This window comes from Mustela erminea, chromosome 7 (assembly GCF_009829155.1).
Source record: "Mustela erminea isolate mMusErm1 chromosome 7, mMusErm1.Pri, whole genome shotgun sequence".
Classification (NCBI taxonomy): Eukaryota; Metazoa; Chordata; class Mammalia; order Carnivora; family Mustelidae; genus Mustela; species Mustela erminea.
The window spans coordinates 25,381,041-25,399,653 of record NC_045620.1 but is presented as its reverse complement, the minus strand read 5'-3'; the positions used below and the strand labels follow the sequence as shown (position 1 = coordinate 25,399,653).

The 18,613-nt window shown below is 49.2% G+C and overlaps 1 protein-coding gene across 13 annotated transcripts in view; it reads left to right on the top strand.

The window, feature by feature from the left end:
- DNMT3B (DNA methyltransferase 3 beta) overlaps positions 1–18,613 on the top strand; it is a 41,422-nt gene that overhangs the window by 9,452 nt on the left and 13,357 nt on the right. For 4 of the 13 annotated variants that reach the window (XM_032350985.1, XM_032350976.1, XM_032350979.1 and 1 more), the window contains 9 exons: positions 7,176–7,338; positions 8,281–8,342; positions 10,536–10,643; positions 11,768–11,893; positions 12,547–12,756; positions 13,924–14,082; positions 16,342–16,449; positions 17,331–17,475; positions 18,221–18,280. In XM_032350985.1, coding sequence (XP_032206876.1) covers positions 7,182–7,338; positions 8,281–8,342; positions 10,536–10,643; positions 11,768–11,893; positions 12,547–12,756; positions 13,924–14,082; positions 16,342–16,449; positions 17,331–17,475; positions 18,221–18,280 — 1,135 coding nt within the window. In that variant the 5' untranslated portion in view covers positions 7,176–7,181. Of the gene's footprint in view, positions 1–5,494; positions 6,992–7,173; positions 7,339–8,280; positions 8,343–10,535; positions 10,644–11,767; positions 11,894–12,546; positions 12,757–13,923; positions 14,083–16,341; positions 16,450–17,330; positions 17,476–18,220; positions 18,281–18,613 lie in introns of those variants that run through there. The other 9 variants (XM_032350975.1, XM_032350986.1, XM_032350983.1 and 6 more) reach the window with 8 other exon arrangements.

Below are 18,613 nucleotides of genomic sequence, written 5' to 3'. Positions count from 1 at the left end.
CAGTGACTAAAGGGGAAGGCAAGGGATAAATACCAAAAAGAGTAGTAAGCCCAGAAACTATTCTACATTCACATGGGAACCTTTTAAAGGAGATGGGGTTGGGACATACGTGTCACTACAGGTGTTAAAGTTAATTTTCTTTTCTTTTTTTTTTTTAAAGGTTGGTTGATTTATTTGAGAGTGCACCCCAGTGAGAGCTAGATCTCAGGAGTAGGGGGAGGAGCAGAGGAAGAGGGAGAAGCAGTCGACTCATGGAGCAGGGTCAGGAGCAGGGACCCTCACCCCTGGGGATGCAGACGCTTGACTGACAGAGCCACCCAGGGGCCGCAGGTGTTTGGCTTTCTTCATAGGGAAATATACTACCATATATAAGTAATTTTATTTAAAAGATTTATTCATTTATTAGAGCATGAGCAGGGTGAGAGGCAGAGGGCAGAGGTAGACTCCCCACTGAGTGAGGAGCCTTATGCCAGACTTGTTCTCAGGACCCTGGGCTTAACGGACTGAGCCACCCAGGTGCCACTATAAGTAACTTCAGAGTGACAGAACTTAAATGGCTGTTTTCAAAGGAAGAAATATTTCTAGGACAGCATCTGACTGTAAAAGTAACCGTTCACTCATAAGCTACCTTTCTGAGAGCCCTGACTTTTTAACAGTTCCAGAAAGAAACGCTGGGGGAACATGGCTTAATGCATATGTTAACATTAACAACTGAGATTGTGTTACTGTCCAGACTTCACTTGGCATAGCTTCATCTCCTAGTTGGTACCTCGTGACATTGTCTCTGACTAGCAGCGCGGTACAGCTGTATGGGATTTAGCCGGTTGCCTTTGCTGGTGCTGTGTTTGCAGATTTTGCCATGATAAATAGGACCGCGGTGACCATCCTTGCACATAGGTCTTGGTGAGAGCTTTGGGCTGGGTCGATGGCTAGCAGTAGCAGCCTATGTGACAGGATACGGACATGTGGCATTTTGGATCCTATTGTCTGTTTGCCATCTTAAAGGCTGCATCTCTGTCCCCACTGCCTCTGGGTGCAGACAGTTGAGATTTAAGGCGTTGGCTGTGACAACAGGAGTAGCCTACTGTGAGGGGCAGCACCAAGGCGGGGACTTTACAGAATACTGGTCTTGTCTTCCCTTAACCCCCTAAGGGAGAGGGCACAGGGCTCTGGCTCCAGCCTTCTAAGGGACACATGGCCACGGGGGTGGGTATGGTATCTCTGAATCCTCAGCTCCTTATGCTGCCCCACCCATGATTGAGTCAGCGGTGGTTTCCTCTGCACATTTGCACATCACTCCCAAGTTTCCCGGAGAACCATAGGGGAAGGGGGCTGAGTGCATTAGTTTATAGGGCAAAAAGCTTGATTGTAAACTTGCTGTGTCTTGTCAGATCTTTAATGTATATTCCTAGTTTTTTCTGTTAAGATTTTATTTTTCAGGAATCTGTGCCTAAAATAGGGCTCAACCCTGAGATCAAGAGTTGCAGCTGAGCCAGCCAGGCACCTCGGTTTTTCTCTCTGAATTAGCTAAAGGATGCTTTTATCCAGTCCACTGCAGAACATGTAGGTGTTCTGTTAGCTTAATGGTAATAGGAGCAATGCTATAAGGATCAGGTTCCTATGGCTAGTATTTTATGCGTGTCTGATTTGACCCCTGAGAGGATCAGTTGTTTTGGTAATTTCTGATCATTATACCAAAGCCCAGTTTCTACTGTACAGCGACAGTGGTGCAAGCAGCCATGGCCTGGAGGCACTGAGCAATCCACATTCCCTTTTGAATCACCCACGATGAAGGGATGCTTCCCTTGGTGAGGCAGAGCTGGGAAATCTGGCAAGATGGCACACGAAAATGTGGACGCCCCAGCTTCTCAGGGTTGTGTCCTCTCCTGTGGGATTCCTAACGCCAGCCACCCAGGGAATTAGGTGGGGTCATTTCATTTCACAAATGGTTAAGACTGGGTTTTGAGAAAGGCATTGAAGGCATTTTCATTCCAGCTTGTCTGTAAATCTGGCTATTCCCAGAATTGAGCAAAGATTCCTAAAGATGAGGCAAAGGCCCCGAACTCTGGGAACCTCTGCCCTGCCACCAGCTAGGTGGGCAGCCTCTCTCCAGCCCCCTTAACCTTTTGTGTTTACTGTTTTCCACTTCCTGGGTTACCCTCCTTTCTCTCTTTACCTGGGTGAAGTGTCCCTCCCCAGGCTTTACTATAATACTGTACTTAGCATATTAGTTTTGAAATGTCTTTAAGGTCTGGCTCATGGGTTAGGCCTAAATCTCCATGACTTAGTCGTCCTGCAAGCCTGGGCAAGGAGCTGCCCATTTGCTTTCTCAGGCTTCACTTTACTTACCTGCAAAATGGGGAATCCTGAGCGTAAGCTCTGGCCTTGCATGAGATGCATAGTAATTGCTCAATCACAACTATTTCAGAATCTTGGACAATGGAACAGACCTGAGTGGTTGGGGTGGGGAGGATTCAGTAGCCTAGGTATCCCTCCCACAGGCTGTAGAGAAGGACTTTCTTGTTTTTTATTTTTTTAAGTTTTTATTTATTTATTTGACAGACACAGCAAGAGAGGGAACACAAACTGGGGGAGTGGTAGAGGGAGAAAACCGGTTTCCTGCTGAGCAAGGAGCCTGATGTGGGGCTCGAACCCTGGACCCTGGAATCCTGACCTGAGCCACCCAGGTGCCCCTAGGAGGACTTTTTAAAATAAGGGTGGTGGGAATATCTTTCAACCTCTTGTTCTACTGCACTAAACCTCTATGCCCTGGGGGACTCAGGGTGGGGCTGGGATGACCATGTGGCCCCCTTTACCCACTTTCCCATCATGCCAACCATTCCCCCTTCCTGTATTGTGCATTTAATTAATGCAATTACCATTTACAAGGTGCTGCTGGTGCCCTCCTGGAGGAAATGAATGACCTCAATTCTCCGCTTTATAGCTGCATTGGGGTGAGGGGGTCGAGTCCCTGGGCCTCCTCCCTGAGTCTAATTGGGGGTGCCACCCATCCTTCTGTCTGCCACATTGCATTTGGACACGTCTGACCTGGTTCAGTTGGGACACAGGCACCCTGCACTAATGAGGCAGTGCCTTGCAGGGAGAACCTCACGGGTGAGCCCACCCCACACTGCTGCATTCCCCTAAATCCTGTGCTTGACCCTGGCCTCTGGGAAAGGGTCAGAGTTCACCTCGCATCACAAGGTTAGACCATAACCTCTGGGGAAGGTAAACACCCAGCTGTTTGGTCCTGTCCCTCAGTCCTGAAGTTCTTGTAGCCCCTGGGATGGGTGATGCATTGTTCTTTTTTTTTTTTTTTTTTAAAAGATTTTATTTATTTATTTGACAGATCACAAATAGGCAAAGAAGCAGGCAGAGAGAGAGGAGGAAGCAGGCTCCCCACTGAGCAGAGAGCCTGATGTGGGGCTCGATCCCAGGACCCTGGGATTACGACCTGAGCCAAAGGCAGAGGCTTTAACCCACTGAGCCACCCAGGCGCCCCTGCATTGTTCTTAACTAGAAATCGCGGCTGCCTTGTCTCCGGTACAGCGGTTACACCACGTGCCCTGGACTGCCTAGGCATGAGTCTTGGCACTGCCACCCTATTGGGCAGCTTCATTAATTCATCTGAGCCTGTTGAAAGCAGATTGATAACAGGACCTGCTTCAGGATCGGGCGGGGGTTAAGAGTGGTTTGTACTGTGTGGAGTGAATGGTAGGGACCTGGGAACTATTAATGGCCATGGGTTGGGGAGGCACAGTTCTTAAGCTAGCACAGCGATGACCACTCTGGAAAAATCCCTCTGGAAGGTGCCGCCTCTTTCCAGGGAGGTAACCAAGGCTGCTTAGCCTCCAGCGCTGAAAGATCACACTAGAGAAAGCAGTTGGCCTGTCTTGGGGTCTGTGTTATCCAGGGAGTGATGGGAAGAGGTGAGGGTGATTGCTGTCCACCATCACATACAGATTTCTGGTGCTAATTTTCTCCTGTTGCCAGGAGTATGTAAGTTGATGTGTTCTTAGCTTTTTCGGGATTTGAACACTTGAGGAAGCCACATTGTTCCAGTGTGTATTGTGCCGTTAATTTCTCTGCCTCAGTTTGTGCATCTGTAAAACAGGGACCACATGTTCTGCATTTCAAGATAAGTAAGTTAATACAGGTAAAGCACAGAAGTGTTGCATATAGAATAGTAAACACTGAAAAAGATTACTGTATCATTAGGCAAGAGGGTTTGTGTAACTATGTGGTTATTTATTTTTTTTTTTAAAAGATTTTGTTTGTTTATTTGACAGAGATCCAAGTAGAGAGAGAGAGGTGGAAGCAGGCTCCAAGGGGAGCCTGATGTGGGGCTCGATCCCAGGACTCCAGGATCATGACCTGAGCCGAAAGCAGAGGCTTTTACCCACTGAGCCACCCAGGCACCCTTAACTGTGGTTCTTAATTTTAGAGGAGTGTTTTGGGAGGAGCCTTCCTGACTTTGACCATGTGGTTTTAAAGTCTGAGTAACCAGGAGGTGTATGGCAGGGGTGGGGAGGGCTTCCAGGCAGAGGAGGGCAGCAGCAGCCCATGCTAGGAGGCGGCTTTATTCATCCTCTGTGTAGAGAGTGGTCGAGGTAGAAGGGTCAGGTTGGGAGAGGAACTGCACTGCGTATCAGTGGGCACAGGCTCCAGACAGAGGTGTTGCAGGAAGGCTGCAAGGGAAGGTACTGTCTGTGCAAACCCCAGGGGATGAAGGCTACAGAGAAGGAATTTGTGTGAACTCCACGATCAAATTATACAATTTGAAGGTGGTTATTTTTGCTGCCCAGGTAGCCCAGGACACTTAGAGTTGGCTGGTTTCCTTGCCTGAATCTTCCTCCAGTGCCCATGGGTGCAGTTCCTAGAGGTAGGAGATTTTTCGTGAATGTTGACCTCTGGCTTTGAGAAGGAGCTCTGCTCACAGGTCTGTCTGGTAGACCGCGGAGGGGCTGGCACTGCTGAGGCCCTAGGGTAAGGCCTGAGGTGGTTAATCATTGTCTACTCTGGGCTGCAGGCTCCTCCTGGGCCTGTCTAGGAGGGAGGCTCCTGACTGACAAAGTTAAGGGCTGTCTGAGAGAATCCTGGGCCCTGGAGGAGTGGGAAGTAATGGCCCTCCATTTCAGCCTCTGACCTGCTTGCTATCAGCTTCTGAGGAGAAACCCTGGCTTGCCTGTTCTACCCTTAAGCTTTTGGGGGGATCCTTGGAATCCTGCACAGTGACCCACCCTCCCACCCTGTGTTAGGCCAGCAGGGTTACTTAGTTCACTGATTTGCCCTGGGGCAGGACACTGGGAATTAATTATTACTTTGAAGCAGTTTTCCTGGGATTTTGGCTGCTTGGCCTCACAGGATCTGGTCATAGGTCAGCCAGTCTGTTCTTCTGGGTCAGGGCTTGGCCAGTGAAAGGGGCTGAGATGCAGCCGATTGGGCTAGGTCAGGTATTCCTCTTTTCCCTGGGGCTGGTGAGATTCCTTTACATGTATTGAGAGAGAACAGACCAGGAAGTGTGAGCCTGCACACCCTGGGCCATGTGAGGGAAAAGACCACACTGGGCTATGGATAAGAATGCATTTAGAACCAGCACAGTGCTCTTTCAACTTGAATATAATCACACAGGGATCTTTGGAAATGTTGGTGTTGACATAGGTCTAGGGCCATGCCTGCGGTTTTGTAGCTCTTACCATCTCCCAGGTTGGTCCCTGGGTCTTCTGGGAAATAGGGCAGAAGTCTAGCAGCCCCACTAGCAGGCCTGGGTGAGGGACAGGTGCAGAGGAAGGAATTGGGACCCCAGGTGACATCGCATATCCACTTGGGGGCGCAGCACTGAAATTCAGACAGAGCCCCACATCGCCCCCTGGTGGACGTGGTGCTATATCACCTGGCAGTCGGCCACCCTGTAGCCTTGACGATTATTCTAGAAGGTACCCTGGGTCGCTAGTGCGGGTCATCTGGTACTGTGTGGTGAGTCCCAAGATGGGGTGTAGGGCTGGGAGTGCTCAGTGCTGATAAGCAGCTCTTCACTGGGAGAGCTTTTTGTCCGGAACAGTAGGGTGCGGTGCCAAGTAGCTCTGGAGCAGTTTGGGGGAAACTAAGGGGTGAGAATCTGGGGGCCTTACCCTGTACCTAGGCTCCTTTTTTACCTTGGCCTCACCACTGGATGTGAATTCTTGACCTGGGAGACTAACCTGGTATGTCTGTCAGTTTTCTTTTTCTATAAAACGTGCCTACGATCACATTTTGAGGAGGAATAAATGAAAGGTGCAGGTTCTTGCAGCCAACATATGTTGCAGGCCAGGTCAAAGGTCACAGGGCCCTTGAACCCATCAGTGAAGACCTGGCCTGACCTGGTGGTCTTAGCCGAATAGCCTGGAGATGATGCAGTTACCAGGAGGGGCAGCAGTGGGGAGATGACAGCCCAGAGGTGGGGCGAGGCTGGAGCAGGTAGGGAGCATTCCCCTTGTTAACTGCCCCAGTCTTTTGCCTGTGTTCCTCCATCCTTTCCCTTCTTGGGAACTTGGGACTCTGAGCCCCAGCTGGTGAGGGAGGAGGGGAGTGAGCGACAGGCCAGCAGACCAATGGGCCCCTGAGGTTGGGGTGGGGCGGGGCTTGTGCTGCCATGGAGAGGAGAGAAGCTGTTCTGTGGGGGAGGAGGGGGCGGGTGGGAAGAGGACCTGGAGATTGAGGGGAAAGGAGAGAGCAAACAAAGGGGTCAGGAGGGAAAATAATGCACTGGCTTCCTGAGGCCCTGCGGAGGCTGGGCAGGGAGAGGGGGCCAGGGGTAAAGGGGACCAAGGCTGGCGGCAGGCAGGCAGGGGCAGGCGGGTCCTAAATGGCATTGTTTGAAGTGGCCGGCTAATTGCACAGAAAAGCATAAGCCTCAGACCACAGCCCAGCCCCCTCCTCTGTCCTGGGTGCTGGTATCTGAGCCTTCGGGCCGCCTGGCCACATGGAACCAAGTCCTGAGCCTCCGAGTTTGGTGAGGGGGGCAGGTTCTGGGGGGCAGTCTGGGTGGGGTCCTTGGGCAGGAGTATCACCCGGAGAAGATGTCAAGGGGCCTCTGTTGGCCTGAAGACATAGAGCCACTGGCGGGAGGTTTGGGGTGTGCTGCCCCCTTGTGCCCTTGCTTCCCTGCTACCCTGCCCATTCTGGCCCTCCTGCAGGAAACAATGAAGGGAGACACCAGACAACTCAACAGAGAGGAGGACGCCAGCGGGAGGGAAGACTCCATCATCACTAATGGGGGCTGCAGCGACCAGTCTTCTGACTCCAAGGATGCGCCCTCACCCCCCATCCTGGAGGCTATCAGCACCCCGGAGATCAGAGGTGGCCGGGCCAGTGGGGAGGAGGGGTGTGGGACAGGCACTGCAGAGAGCGGCTGGGACGTGAGAGTCTCAGTGGGCTCAGGGCAGGTTGTGGGGAGAGGGTCTGGTCTCTGAGATGCTCCACCACCTCCTGGGGAAGGAAGCCCACTTCTCGTCCCTGCCCTTGGGTCCTTCCCTGCCCCCCCCACCTGTCCATACTTCAGCTGGGTCACTGGGGAGGTAACCCCAAGGTGATGACCCCCGTCTTTTCCCAGCCGTGGCTGGGGTGCTCGCAGCATAGGCTGGGATCTTTGGTCCTTTTGCAATGGGACCCTTCTCCCCTGTAGCTAAGATTGTGATTATGTGGGTAGATGACACTCGGGAGGGTCTGAGACTTGTTTCCTTTCCCCTCCTTCCCTTCCCCACCCCTCCCCTGCATAGTTCAGGATCACATCACCTGGGGTCCTCCACACTGAGATTTTCTGACCCAGCTGTTTTCAGAAAACCCTGTATTGTCCCATCTGCTGTTGAAATCCCCTGGAGCTGTGCTGTCCAATAGAAGTTTCTGTGTGAGGGTGAAAGTGTTCTGTTTTCTGCATTGTTCGCTATAATAGCCGCTAACCACATGTGAGCTCTTGAAATGTGACTGATACGCCAGGCACTCGATTGTTCATTAATTGTAGTTTGGTGGCCACAAATCTGGAAGGAATTTGATGCCTTCCCTCACGAGTACCTCCAGTATTGTTTTCGATCATATTATGTGCCTGGCTCTGTGCCCTGTTGCTTTATGAATACATTTGACTGGTCCCCAGATCCTGAGGGGCTAGGAGTTAACCCCTGAGGATGCCAGTGGGTTTAAGAGAGGAGACACCAGGGACAGCACTGCAGGTCAGCAAGACGTTGCCTGTTCCCCAGCTTGGGAGCCTGCCCCTTTCTCCAAACAGACTCTGGTTCTTTATTTCAGGTCGCAGATCAAGCTCTCGGCTGTCAAAGAGGGAGGTCTCCAGTCTGCTAAGTTATACTCAGGTATACGTTTTACTTGTTCTTTCTTCAGGGTTCCAGGGGAATTCCTCTTGAGCTTGCATTAAATGGGAACTTGGAGGCTCCTCCAAACTTGAACCCAATATATTTGTTAAATGGTGAAATTCCAGCACTCCAGAGCACACAGAGGCCTTCGAACAACCTCATGAATGATGGCAATTTTTGTTAAGTGCCAAGTCTTTTTTAAAATCATAAATATTTATTTTACTGAATTACAAATTTTTTTCAATAACTGCTTATTGAGCATATTTTTTGAAATTCTCTTCTCAGTGGATGATTAGTTATATTGATAAATTTCTAATGTAGTAAACCATTCTTTTTTTCCTGGAGTGAGCCCAACTTGGTTGTGGTGTTTTGTTAATTTTTTTAAAGATTTTGCTTATTTATTTGAGGGAGAGACCGTGAGAGCATGAGAGGGGAGAAGGTCAGAGAGAGAAACTCCCCATGGAGCTCCATCCCAGGACTCCATCCCAGGACTCTGGGATCATGACTTGAGTGATGAAGGTAGTCACTTAACCCACTGAGCTACCCAGACTCCCGGTTATGGTGTGCTTTGAATTTGATTTACTTCAGCATCTTCATGAATAAAATGGGTGTATGATTTTATCAGAATATATTTGTGTCTGGTTTTGATAATCAGGGTTATGTGGCCTCATGGAAGTTTGTGTTTTTTCCCAAGATGGAAAGAACTTGCCAGGCATCTTGTAGGGGATTTTAAACAATCGTTGCAAGATCTTTGAATACTTGCCGCAGAGCTTCTAGTGTTGAGTTTTTTTCCAAGTTGTGGTTTTTCATAATTTTTTTTTTTTCACCCTCACACAGAAAAAGATTTCATTTATTTGACAGAGACAGTGAGAGAGGGGGAATACAAGCAGGGGCAGTGGGAGAGAGAGAAGCAGGCTCCCCGCCAAGCAGGGAGCCTGACAGACTTGATCCCAGGACCCTGGGACTGTGACCTGAGCTGAAGGTAGAGGCTTAATGACTGAGCCACCCAGGTGCCCCATCATGTTCTTTTATTCCTGACGTCATTTCTGCCTCCTGTGTTCTTTTTAATCATAGTAGAGTTTTTTCACTTGGGTTATTGGTTTTTTTTTTTTTTTTTGAAGAACCAGTGTCACGCGCTGGGGACAGAGTTACAGACAAATAAAAATTCACATTTGCACAGCTTCTGTTTTGCTGGAGAGCAATCAGTGGGGACACAGATGGGTAGGGGAAGAGCTGTGGATATTTGGGACCATGTGGTCCAGACAGCCATCTGAGTTCGGGTGGACTGTTACCAGTAGTGGGAATGGAACCTCCCGTCTGAGCATCCTCTGAGCCTGGCCTTGGGCGAGGCTTGCATCTTCCATTCTCATTATCACTCTGTTGTGCTAAAAGGGAATTACTGTTCGAGTTTTAAAGAGGAATGAATGGACTCAGTCAAGGCCACAAGATGGGCAAGTGAGAAATCCAGTTCTTAACTCAGGATCTGGGCCCGGGGCTGTTCACAAGCTGTCCGGTTTTTGTGCCCAGGTTTGGGTTTTGCTCTGGGGATGGGACACGCATTAGGGGTTCTTCATGACTTGACACAGAATTGGTGCCCCTTCTTCTTGGTCGCGGTATCAGGAAACCTCTTTCTTGAACCTCCGATTTCTTTTTAATTTTTTTTTTTTAAAGATTTTATTTATTTATTTGACAGAGATTACAAGTAGGCAGAGAGGTAGTCAGAGAGAGGAGGTAGCAGGCTCCCCGCTGAGTAGAGAGCCCGATGTGGGGCTCGATCCCAGGATCCTGGGATCATGACCTGAGCAGAAGGCAGAGGCTTTAACCCACTGAGCCACCCAGATGCCCCGAATCTCCGATTTCTTGAAGATACTTAGTTGTGCAGGCTGACCTGCTCTCCCTGCGGGGCGCAGCAGAATCTCTCCTGGGGGGAGGGGTGGGGTACGGACAGGAGTCCTGACGACGCATATTGCTTTCATACCCTATCTTGGGATTTTACTGGGATTTTATTTTTCTGTCATGTCTTGAGTTAGCGATCCCCATGGCAAGCCCTTGTAAAGTATTTTTTGAACAAAATGTGATAGTCAAATACTTTGAGGTCACTTGGGTCAAAATGATGGACTCTTCATTCTCACACTGTTTCAGTTATGTGACCTTTTAATGACCTTTACAATTCCTAATGCTTCATTTCTAAAGGATCTGACAGGTGACGGAGATGGCGAGGGGGAAGATGGAGATGGCTCTGACACCCCGGTGATGCCCAAACTCTTCCGAGAAACCAGGACGCGGTCTGAGAGCCCAGCTGTAAGTCGCCTGCCCCTCCGCCCTTCTGACCACATGTAGGCCTGCATGGAAGAAAACTGTCTTGATCCTCCTTTCTCCATGGAGGTTTAGAGAGCGAGGTGAACAAATGGTTAGAAATTGGAAAATGACCGCAAGGTTTGCGAACTATCTTTGTAAAGGCTTGCTTTCACAGGGCAGGTTTTCAGCTCTTTGGGCACTTTTGGCTTTAAGTGCCCGAGAAAGTTTGTAGCTGGATGGCTCAACCAGTGATTGCCTTTGGGAGTTCTTTCTGCAAGTAGATTCTGTGACTTACAGTGTGAGGCCTAGAAAGGCAGTCCTTGCTAATGACACCCATCCTGTTGGAGAGTGGGAGTGGGGGGTTCACTTGGTGAGCACTATAGGTCTAGTTTATAATCTCACCCAACATGCGATGTATGTCATGCTCTTCTTATAGACTAGAAGATTCCAGTAACTTACCAAAGTTAAACAGTAATTCTTTTTAAGAATCTTTGAAATTTTATTTTGGGATTGGTTGATTGGTTTTAGAGAGAGAATGAGCAAACAGGGTGGGGGACAGGGGGTGACAGAATCCTGAAGCAGACTGACTCCCTGTTGAATGTGGAGCCCAGTGTGGGGCTTAATCCCAGGACCCTAAGATCATGACCTGAGTGGAAAAATGAGAGTCAGCCGTTAACCGCCTGAGCCCAGGTGCCTCATGAACAGTCATCGTCACGTGTAGGATTTGAATAGAGACGTTGCAGGTTCATGTTCAAGGGCTTTCCTCTTGATGTTCCAGGACCTTCCTGAAGAAGGCAACAAATTATTCCAACGCTTTTGGGGGAAAGTGTTTGGTTTGCATTTTAGTCTTCATTCAGTCTGCAGTTGCCTGCTGTCTTGGTTGGGCAGCCTGGGATCTGCCGCGAGCTGCTGGCAGGCCTGGGGACACCCGACCCCCCTCTCCCACTAACGGGAGTTTCAGGGAAGGGGGGAACGTGGCCAGTCCAAAACTCTTCCCTAACTTAACCACCTTGTTGCACTTCTGTTGATGTGAGGTGACCTTTCCAGTCGGGTCCTCTTGGCCCCCTGTCCGGAACTCCATGCCTTTAGTCATCAGCAGCCTCGTGCTTATCCTCTCTTGCTTCCAGGTCCGAACTCGAAATAACACCAGTGCCTCCAGCCGGGAGCGGCCCCGGCCCTCCCCACGTTCCACCCGAGGCCGGCAGGGCCGCAATCACGTGGATGAGTCCCCCGTGGAGTTTTCAGCTACCAGGGTTGGTTCCCCCAGATAACCCCCGTCTCTTTAAGGGGAAGATCTGCCTCTCACTGGGCCACCCAGAGTGGCTGGTGTGTAACCTACATCCGTTCTCCATTCTTACAACCTTTTCAGGGTCTTACCTTTCCTTTCTTTCCTGGTTGCTGGGTAAGCTTCTCTTAAGCCCGATGACTTCTCTCCTGGCCTGATCTGGATGGAACTCGGGTGGCAATGTGCAAATTCCCCTACTGACCGGGTTCTTGCTCCTCCTCCGGAATGAGCTTGAAACTCCTTACTCCAGAACTGTTTTGTCTCCCTGGTATCATCTTTGACTGTCTTGAGGCAACCCCAGTGGTTACTGCAATTCTCCACTCCTGGTTCAAGGCTGAGGAAACCAGCGGCCCTCTCTCAGCTTGGCTCCCAGAGGCTCTCGGCATCCCTCATAATCATTCTGCCTTTGTCCTTGATTCTGTCTCTCTCCTGAAGGAGGTTTTTTCCCACCACTTGAGGAGTAATGGTTCCTGGGAAACTGTCCTTGGTGGTCTTTGTTCCCTTCAGCTTACATCCTACCTTCACTGTTTCTGCTCATTTGGGAAGCAACTGGGGTTCCACTGATCTCTGGTCACCTACCTGGTTTGCTGTGGCCCAAGTTTCATGTCCTTCTGTCCACAGTCCCTGAGGAGGCGGACAGTATCCTTGGCAGGCACACCGTGGCCGTCCCCAGCCAGCCCCTACCTCACCATTGACCTCACGGATGATGACGTCGTGCCCCAGAGCAGCAGTACCCCCTACGCCCGCCTGGCCCAGGACAGTCAGCAGGATGGCCCTGAGTCCCCACAGGTGGACCTGGAGGCTAGAGATGCTGACAGCGCTGAGTATCAGGTACCACAAGGATGGGCTAAATAATAGGAAAGAATACGCTTACCCATAGGCGTTATTCCTACCTTTTTTGTGGGGGAGGGCTCACATCTGTTGTAATACTTGAATTTGTTTAGCCTACAGATTTTCCATATGCAATGTCTACTTTATCCTGCTGTTCTGCCAGTAGTAATTCAAGCACCTGATGAATGAATTTGATTGTCCCATATTTGTACCATCAAATACATGTGCCTTGTTTGTATATGTAACATGTGGTGTGATTCTGTTCATGTTTTATGTACAGTTGTAGCCTAGTTACTTTGTTAGGAGCTGGAGTCGCCTCTCTCAGGTCTGTGGTCCCCTGTATTCTGTAATCCGTCTTGTGTATTGTCCATGATTAGCTGGTGGGCGGGGTTCATTCCACGGCCGGGTTCATACCGTGTGTGGACATCTGTTGCAGAGAAGTCTTGTTTCTTATGTTTATCAGATTGTAGTTCTGTTTGAGTAACTTTTTTCTCATGGGCATTTCACATTTCATGGTGAAATGTGTGCAAGTGTCTACACTTGTGTAAGTGTGCAAGTGTCTACAATTTGCTTTTTTTTTTTTTTTTTAAAGATTTTATTTATTTATTTGACAGACAGAGATCAGAAGTAGGCAGAGAGGCAGGCAGAGAGAGAGGAGGAAGCAGGCTCCCAGCTGATCAGAGAGCCCGATGCGGGGCTCGATCCCAGGACCCTGGGATCATGACCTGGGCTGAAGGCAGAGACTTTAACCCACTGAGCTACCCAGGTGCCCCTACAATTTGCTTTTTAATGGCTTTGGGATAGCCTGTTAGAACCTCGGTGGAAAAACCCAGGTGATTGTCATGACTTAACTCTAGTCTTACTTTCCTGTGTTTTGAGTTGACATCTTTGATTCCCAAATATGATAAAGTTGACATCTTTAATTCCCAAATTAAAGGTGAAATTTCACAAATTTTAATAAATCCCACATTCCTGTCAAAAAACCAAACTGACCCCTTACATATATATTCAAGGCGTTCTCGCTCATATTTCTTACTTTTTCAAAGTAATGCTCCAAGTTGGCCCAAGGGGCAGTGGCCTTTGGGGTTAGTGAGGTGGGAAAGATTTTTTCCTTGGCCCAGGTGATCTGTCTCATTGGGATTCCTTCATGTGTTTTTTTTTTTCCAGGATGGGAAGGAGTTCGGGATAGGGGATCTAGTGTGGGGAAAGATCAAGGGCTTCTCCTGGTGGCCTGCCATGGTGGTGTCCTGGAAGGCCACTTCCAAGCGCCAGGCCATGTCCGGCATGCGGTGGGTCCAGTGGTTTGGTGATGGCAAGTTCTCTGAGGTGAGTCGGGCCAGGCAGGCTCTCATGGGCCACAGACCCATTTCCTTAGTTTCCTTTATTTCCTTGTATACTTGACTTTAAGATGCGTGGCTTGTGACTGTTTCTTCAGATGGGTGAGACTCTTTGACTCTTTGTGTCTAGGAAGGACAAAAATTTCCTGTTAACTGACATAAAGGACACATAGGGTCTCTCACACCCAGAGCTTAGTCTGTCTACACTTAACAGGAGATGAAGAGCTGGAAAGTATTCTGAAGCCACTTGTGCTCTGTTGGTTTTTATTTATTTCTCAGGGCAGAGTCACCAGGATAGATTCCTGGGCAGACACTCAAAGATTCCTTTTGGGAAAAGCCTGGAAGAGACAGGAAGGTGGTCTGTTCTGAGAGGTGCTGGGAGGGGCATGGGAGGAGAGGCGGGCCTAGGGGCATGGAAGACAACTGATTTTAGGGTTTATTGATTATTGGTATTAAGCTTTTTTCTTCTTTAAAGATTTATTTGGGAGGGAATGTGGGGGTTGGGGGGACAAGAGCGGAGCACAAAACGGGACCATGGCTTGATCTCATGACTCTTGAGATCATGATCTGAGCCGAAACCAAGAGTCAGATGTGTAACCGACCACACCACTTAGGTGTCCTAAACTTTGTAGTTTTTTTGTTTGTTTTTGTTAAACATTTTAAGTTCCTTCTTGATGAAAGTCTGTGGGGTAAGAGCTTTGTTTGTTGGACATGAATCTGGCAGTTCCTTATACCTTGTCAAAGGCACATTCTGAGATCTTGGGTTGTGATGAGAACAGCGCAGGCAATGCTTAGCCTGTGATGATGGTCTCTCTTCGAAATGTTAGTCCTACCTTCATATCCGAAGGTTTGAGCAAGCTGGGTTAGGATGGAGGCAGATGTGGAAATAGAGAACCATCCCAGTACATCTGTGGGATTCAGGAACCTCAAATTGAGGTTCTTTTTCCACCATGATTTGGATTTGCTGTAAACACACTGACACTCCCAGAGGGCATGGAGTCTTCGCTGGCAGGTAGAATGCATGTGGATACTTTGCCTGGCCAGCAGAGGGAGCAGGATGACATGTCTTGGGCCTTTGCTCTCCCTGAAGCATCTAACTGCAGAGATGTGGGCCATGAGTTCTGTGAAATGGAGAGAGACATGGATTGTTCGTAATTGCTTTGGCCCAATGAGACCTATAATGAGCTTTGCAAGACAGGGTCTGATGCTAATAGGATGACTTGTGTGGCTGCTAGCATAATAGTACAGGATTGCCACACAGGTCCTGGTGCTTGGGCTACTGTCCTAGAGTAGTTTAGCGCTTGGAACAGCACCTGCATTCTGATTCTTAGGTTCTTTTCCTTTTTTTTAATGGTTTTATTTATTTATTTGACAGAGATCACAAGCAGGCAGAGAGGCAGGCGTGTAGAGGGGGAGAAGCAGACTCCCTGCTGAGCAGAGAGCCCAATGCAGGGCTTGATCCCAGGACTCTTGAGATCGTGACCTGAGCCGAAGGCAGCGGCTTAACCCACTGAGCCACCCAGGCACCCCTGATCCCTAGGTTCTTATAAATGGTGGCAATAGCCCCTTGTGGGAGGTCAAGGTGAGAGATGTAAAAAAAAAAATCAGAGGTTGGCATGAGAATAAGCAAGCCCTCAGGGGATTGGTAGGTCACATGGCTTTCAGGGCTGATCAGTGTCCCTGAACACCAGTTTTGTCTTGTCCCATCTGCAACCTAACGTGTTTGTGCAGTCGGGTATGAGCCTTGTGGACTAGGGATATTTAGCCCCAGTGGAAGGCACATAGCAACAAATCATAGTAACTAAAAGCTGCTCACTCTGTGCCAGCAGTGTTCTCAAAATATGTGTATTAAATAAATTCTGTTAATAAAAGCCTACATCACAGCTGTTTATCGTGCTCTGGAAGGAAGGAAGAACACGTGCAAAGGCACCAATGTCGGGGCATCCATGGTTAATGTCAAGACTGAGAGGGGCCTATATCAACAACCCTGTGGGTCCGTGGATCTTAGAATATATACAAATAAAGGGCACGTTTGATCGTATCCCTTGGGAGAATCCTACTTTCTCCCACTTGGAGTGTCATGTTCGCCATGCTTCTGGCTATAGGGTATGTTAAAGGCTGTGCTCCTGTTTGTTTTCTGCTTTTCTTTCTAGTCTATAGCTTGATCTGCAGGAATAAAGCTGCGAGAGACACAGGACGCTTCAGACCCAGGCTGTACATGGATATTGATGATGGCTTTCTTTTCTAGGTGTCTGCAGATAAGCTAGTGGCCCTGGGGCTGTTCAGCCAGCACTTCAACCTGGCGACCTTCAATAAGCTGGTCTCTTACAGGAAGGCCATGTACCATGCATTGGAGGTAACATGGTAGTGGGTGATGAGAGCCTGACCCTGAGAACAGAGGTAAAGTGAGAGACTTCAGAAAGCCACCTCAGGCCCCAGTGTGCCCAGTGGTAGTGGGGGGGCAGAGCCACCAAGGAGAAAGTGTATGACAGGAGCTCATTGACTAAGAAGGAAAGGAAGGGATTTGAGACTTACCGTGAGTTCCCAGCACTACCCCCAGCTTCCGTGCTTGCTGACGGAGGGAAGAGGAACCCTCTGGGGCAGGAGACAATATTCCTATCTCTGAATAAGCTTTTCCAGGGCCTCAAAGCCTCCTTCCTTTGAGTGGTGTGGTTCGAGGTCAAGACTAGAGAGCAGCTGAGGCCAGCTGCTTCCTCTCCTTGACCTCAGGCCTGTCATTCACTCCCTCTGCCTCGATTTGGAAATGTAATGGTCCGTGGCCTTGGTCCAGCATTCATGAGCTCTCTATGGTTAATTAGACATGTAAAACTTTGGTGTCTCTGAAATAGGACTTAATACTTGAGGCCTCCCCAGCTTCATTAGTTGGGGAAATAAAACCAGAAATCTGAAACTTCTCAGAGATGGTGAGACATGCTGGCTGGTACTTCTCCTATTGCTGACCTTCTGCCCTTGAGAGGGAACTGAGCACTCACAGCCCTATGGGGAAGAGATCATGTTTGGTATCTACATGGAGAGACTTAATTCCCCCTCCATGGCCTCCTGCCTGTCTCCCTAAACAGGACCCTCCTCCCTGTCACATACCACAGCTCAGGACAGCTGCTGGGCTATGAAAGGGACCAGTGTGAAGAGGAATGCAGGCCTCCGTTGGGGGAGTCCCTGGGTTTGGCCTGGCTAGGACCCACCCCCCTGTTCATCAGATCCTCTTTATCTCCGCAGAAAGCCAGGGTGCGGGCTGGCAAAACTTTCCCCAGCAATCCTGGAGACTCCTTGGATGATCAGCTGAAGCCCATGTTAGAGTGGGCCCATGGGGGCTTTAAACCCACTGGGATCGAGGGCCTCAAACCAAACAACAAGCAACCAGGTGGGACTGGGTCCCTGGGCAGCACCCACTGTCTGCTGCTGGTGGGGACCCTCCTGGGAGATGCAGGCATCCCCTGCTGCCACCTACCCTCCTGTCAGCCCTAGGCGTCTGTCACTCTGAACCCCCAGGGAAGCTGGGAAAGCAAATAGCCCAGCCTTTTTCAGCTTCCCTAGTCACTTTTTTCCTGCTGAAGGTCAAGTACACGTAATTAGGTTGAATCTGCTCTGAAAACTTGAGTAAACAGAAGGCCAAAATGGAACCTTCATTGGTGCTTTTTAAAAAAATTTTAAGATTTTATTTATTTACCCAACAGAGATCATAAGTAGGCAGAGAGGCAGGCAGAGAGAGAGAAGCAGGCTCCCTGCCAAGCATAGAGCCCGATGTGGGGCCTGATCCCAGGACCCTGAGACCATGACCTGAGCTGAAGGCAGAGGCCCAACCTACTGAGCCACCCAGGCACCCTGATGTATTTTTTTTTTTTTTTAAAGGAAAAGTTAGTAAGCTGTGCTCACTGGAGAAAACATGGAAGTGTTAACCCGTTCCCCCCCCCCCAACCCCGTAAGCCATCTCCATTCAGAAAGAGGTATCTCCCATCCTAAGGGTTTGACCAGTACCATATTTCCTCTAATGAAAGAAGTCGCTCCAGATATCCCAGATGCCTGAAATCCAGAATTTGTCTTAAAAATCCATACATTTAACATAGTATTTTCTGTTTTGTTTTGTTTCCCTCCCCCCAACATATAAGTGGTTAATAAGTCGAAGGTGCGTCGTGCAGGCAGTGGGAACTTAGAATCAAGGAAATACGGTATTCCCTTCCCATATTTTGACTATGCACTGTTTTCTCTGTACTTTCTTTCGATTTCTTGGATATACAGTGGTCACTGGGAAAGAATCCAATCTGTTAAGTCAATCTGAGCCCTCACCCATCCCTTCACTCCCAACCCTCCTCACAACTGCCCTCCAGGTTAACGTTGGGTGTGCACACCTTCCAGCTTTTTCTGTACACTAGTTGGATTCCTGCTTTCCCTTTGTTTTGCAATTCTAATAGTGAATGCACTGTCAAATGTAATTTTGTCACTGAAGTGTCTTTATGATCTCTAATGTCTACATGATTTCCTTTAACCATGTTCCTCATAGG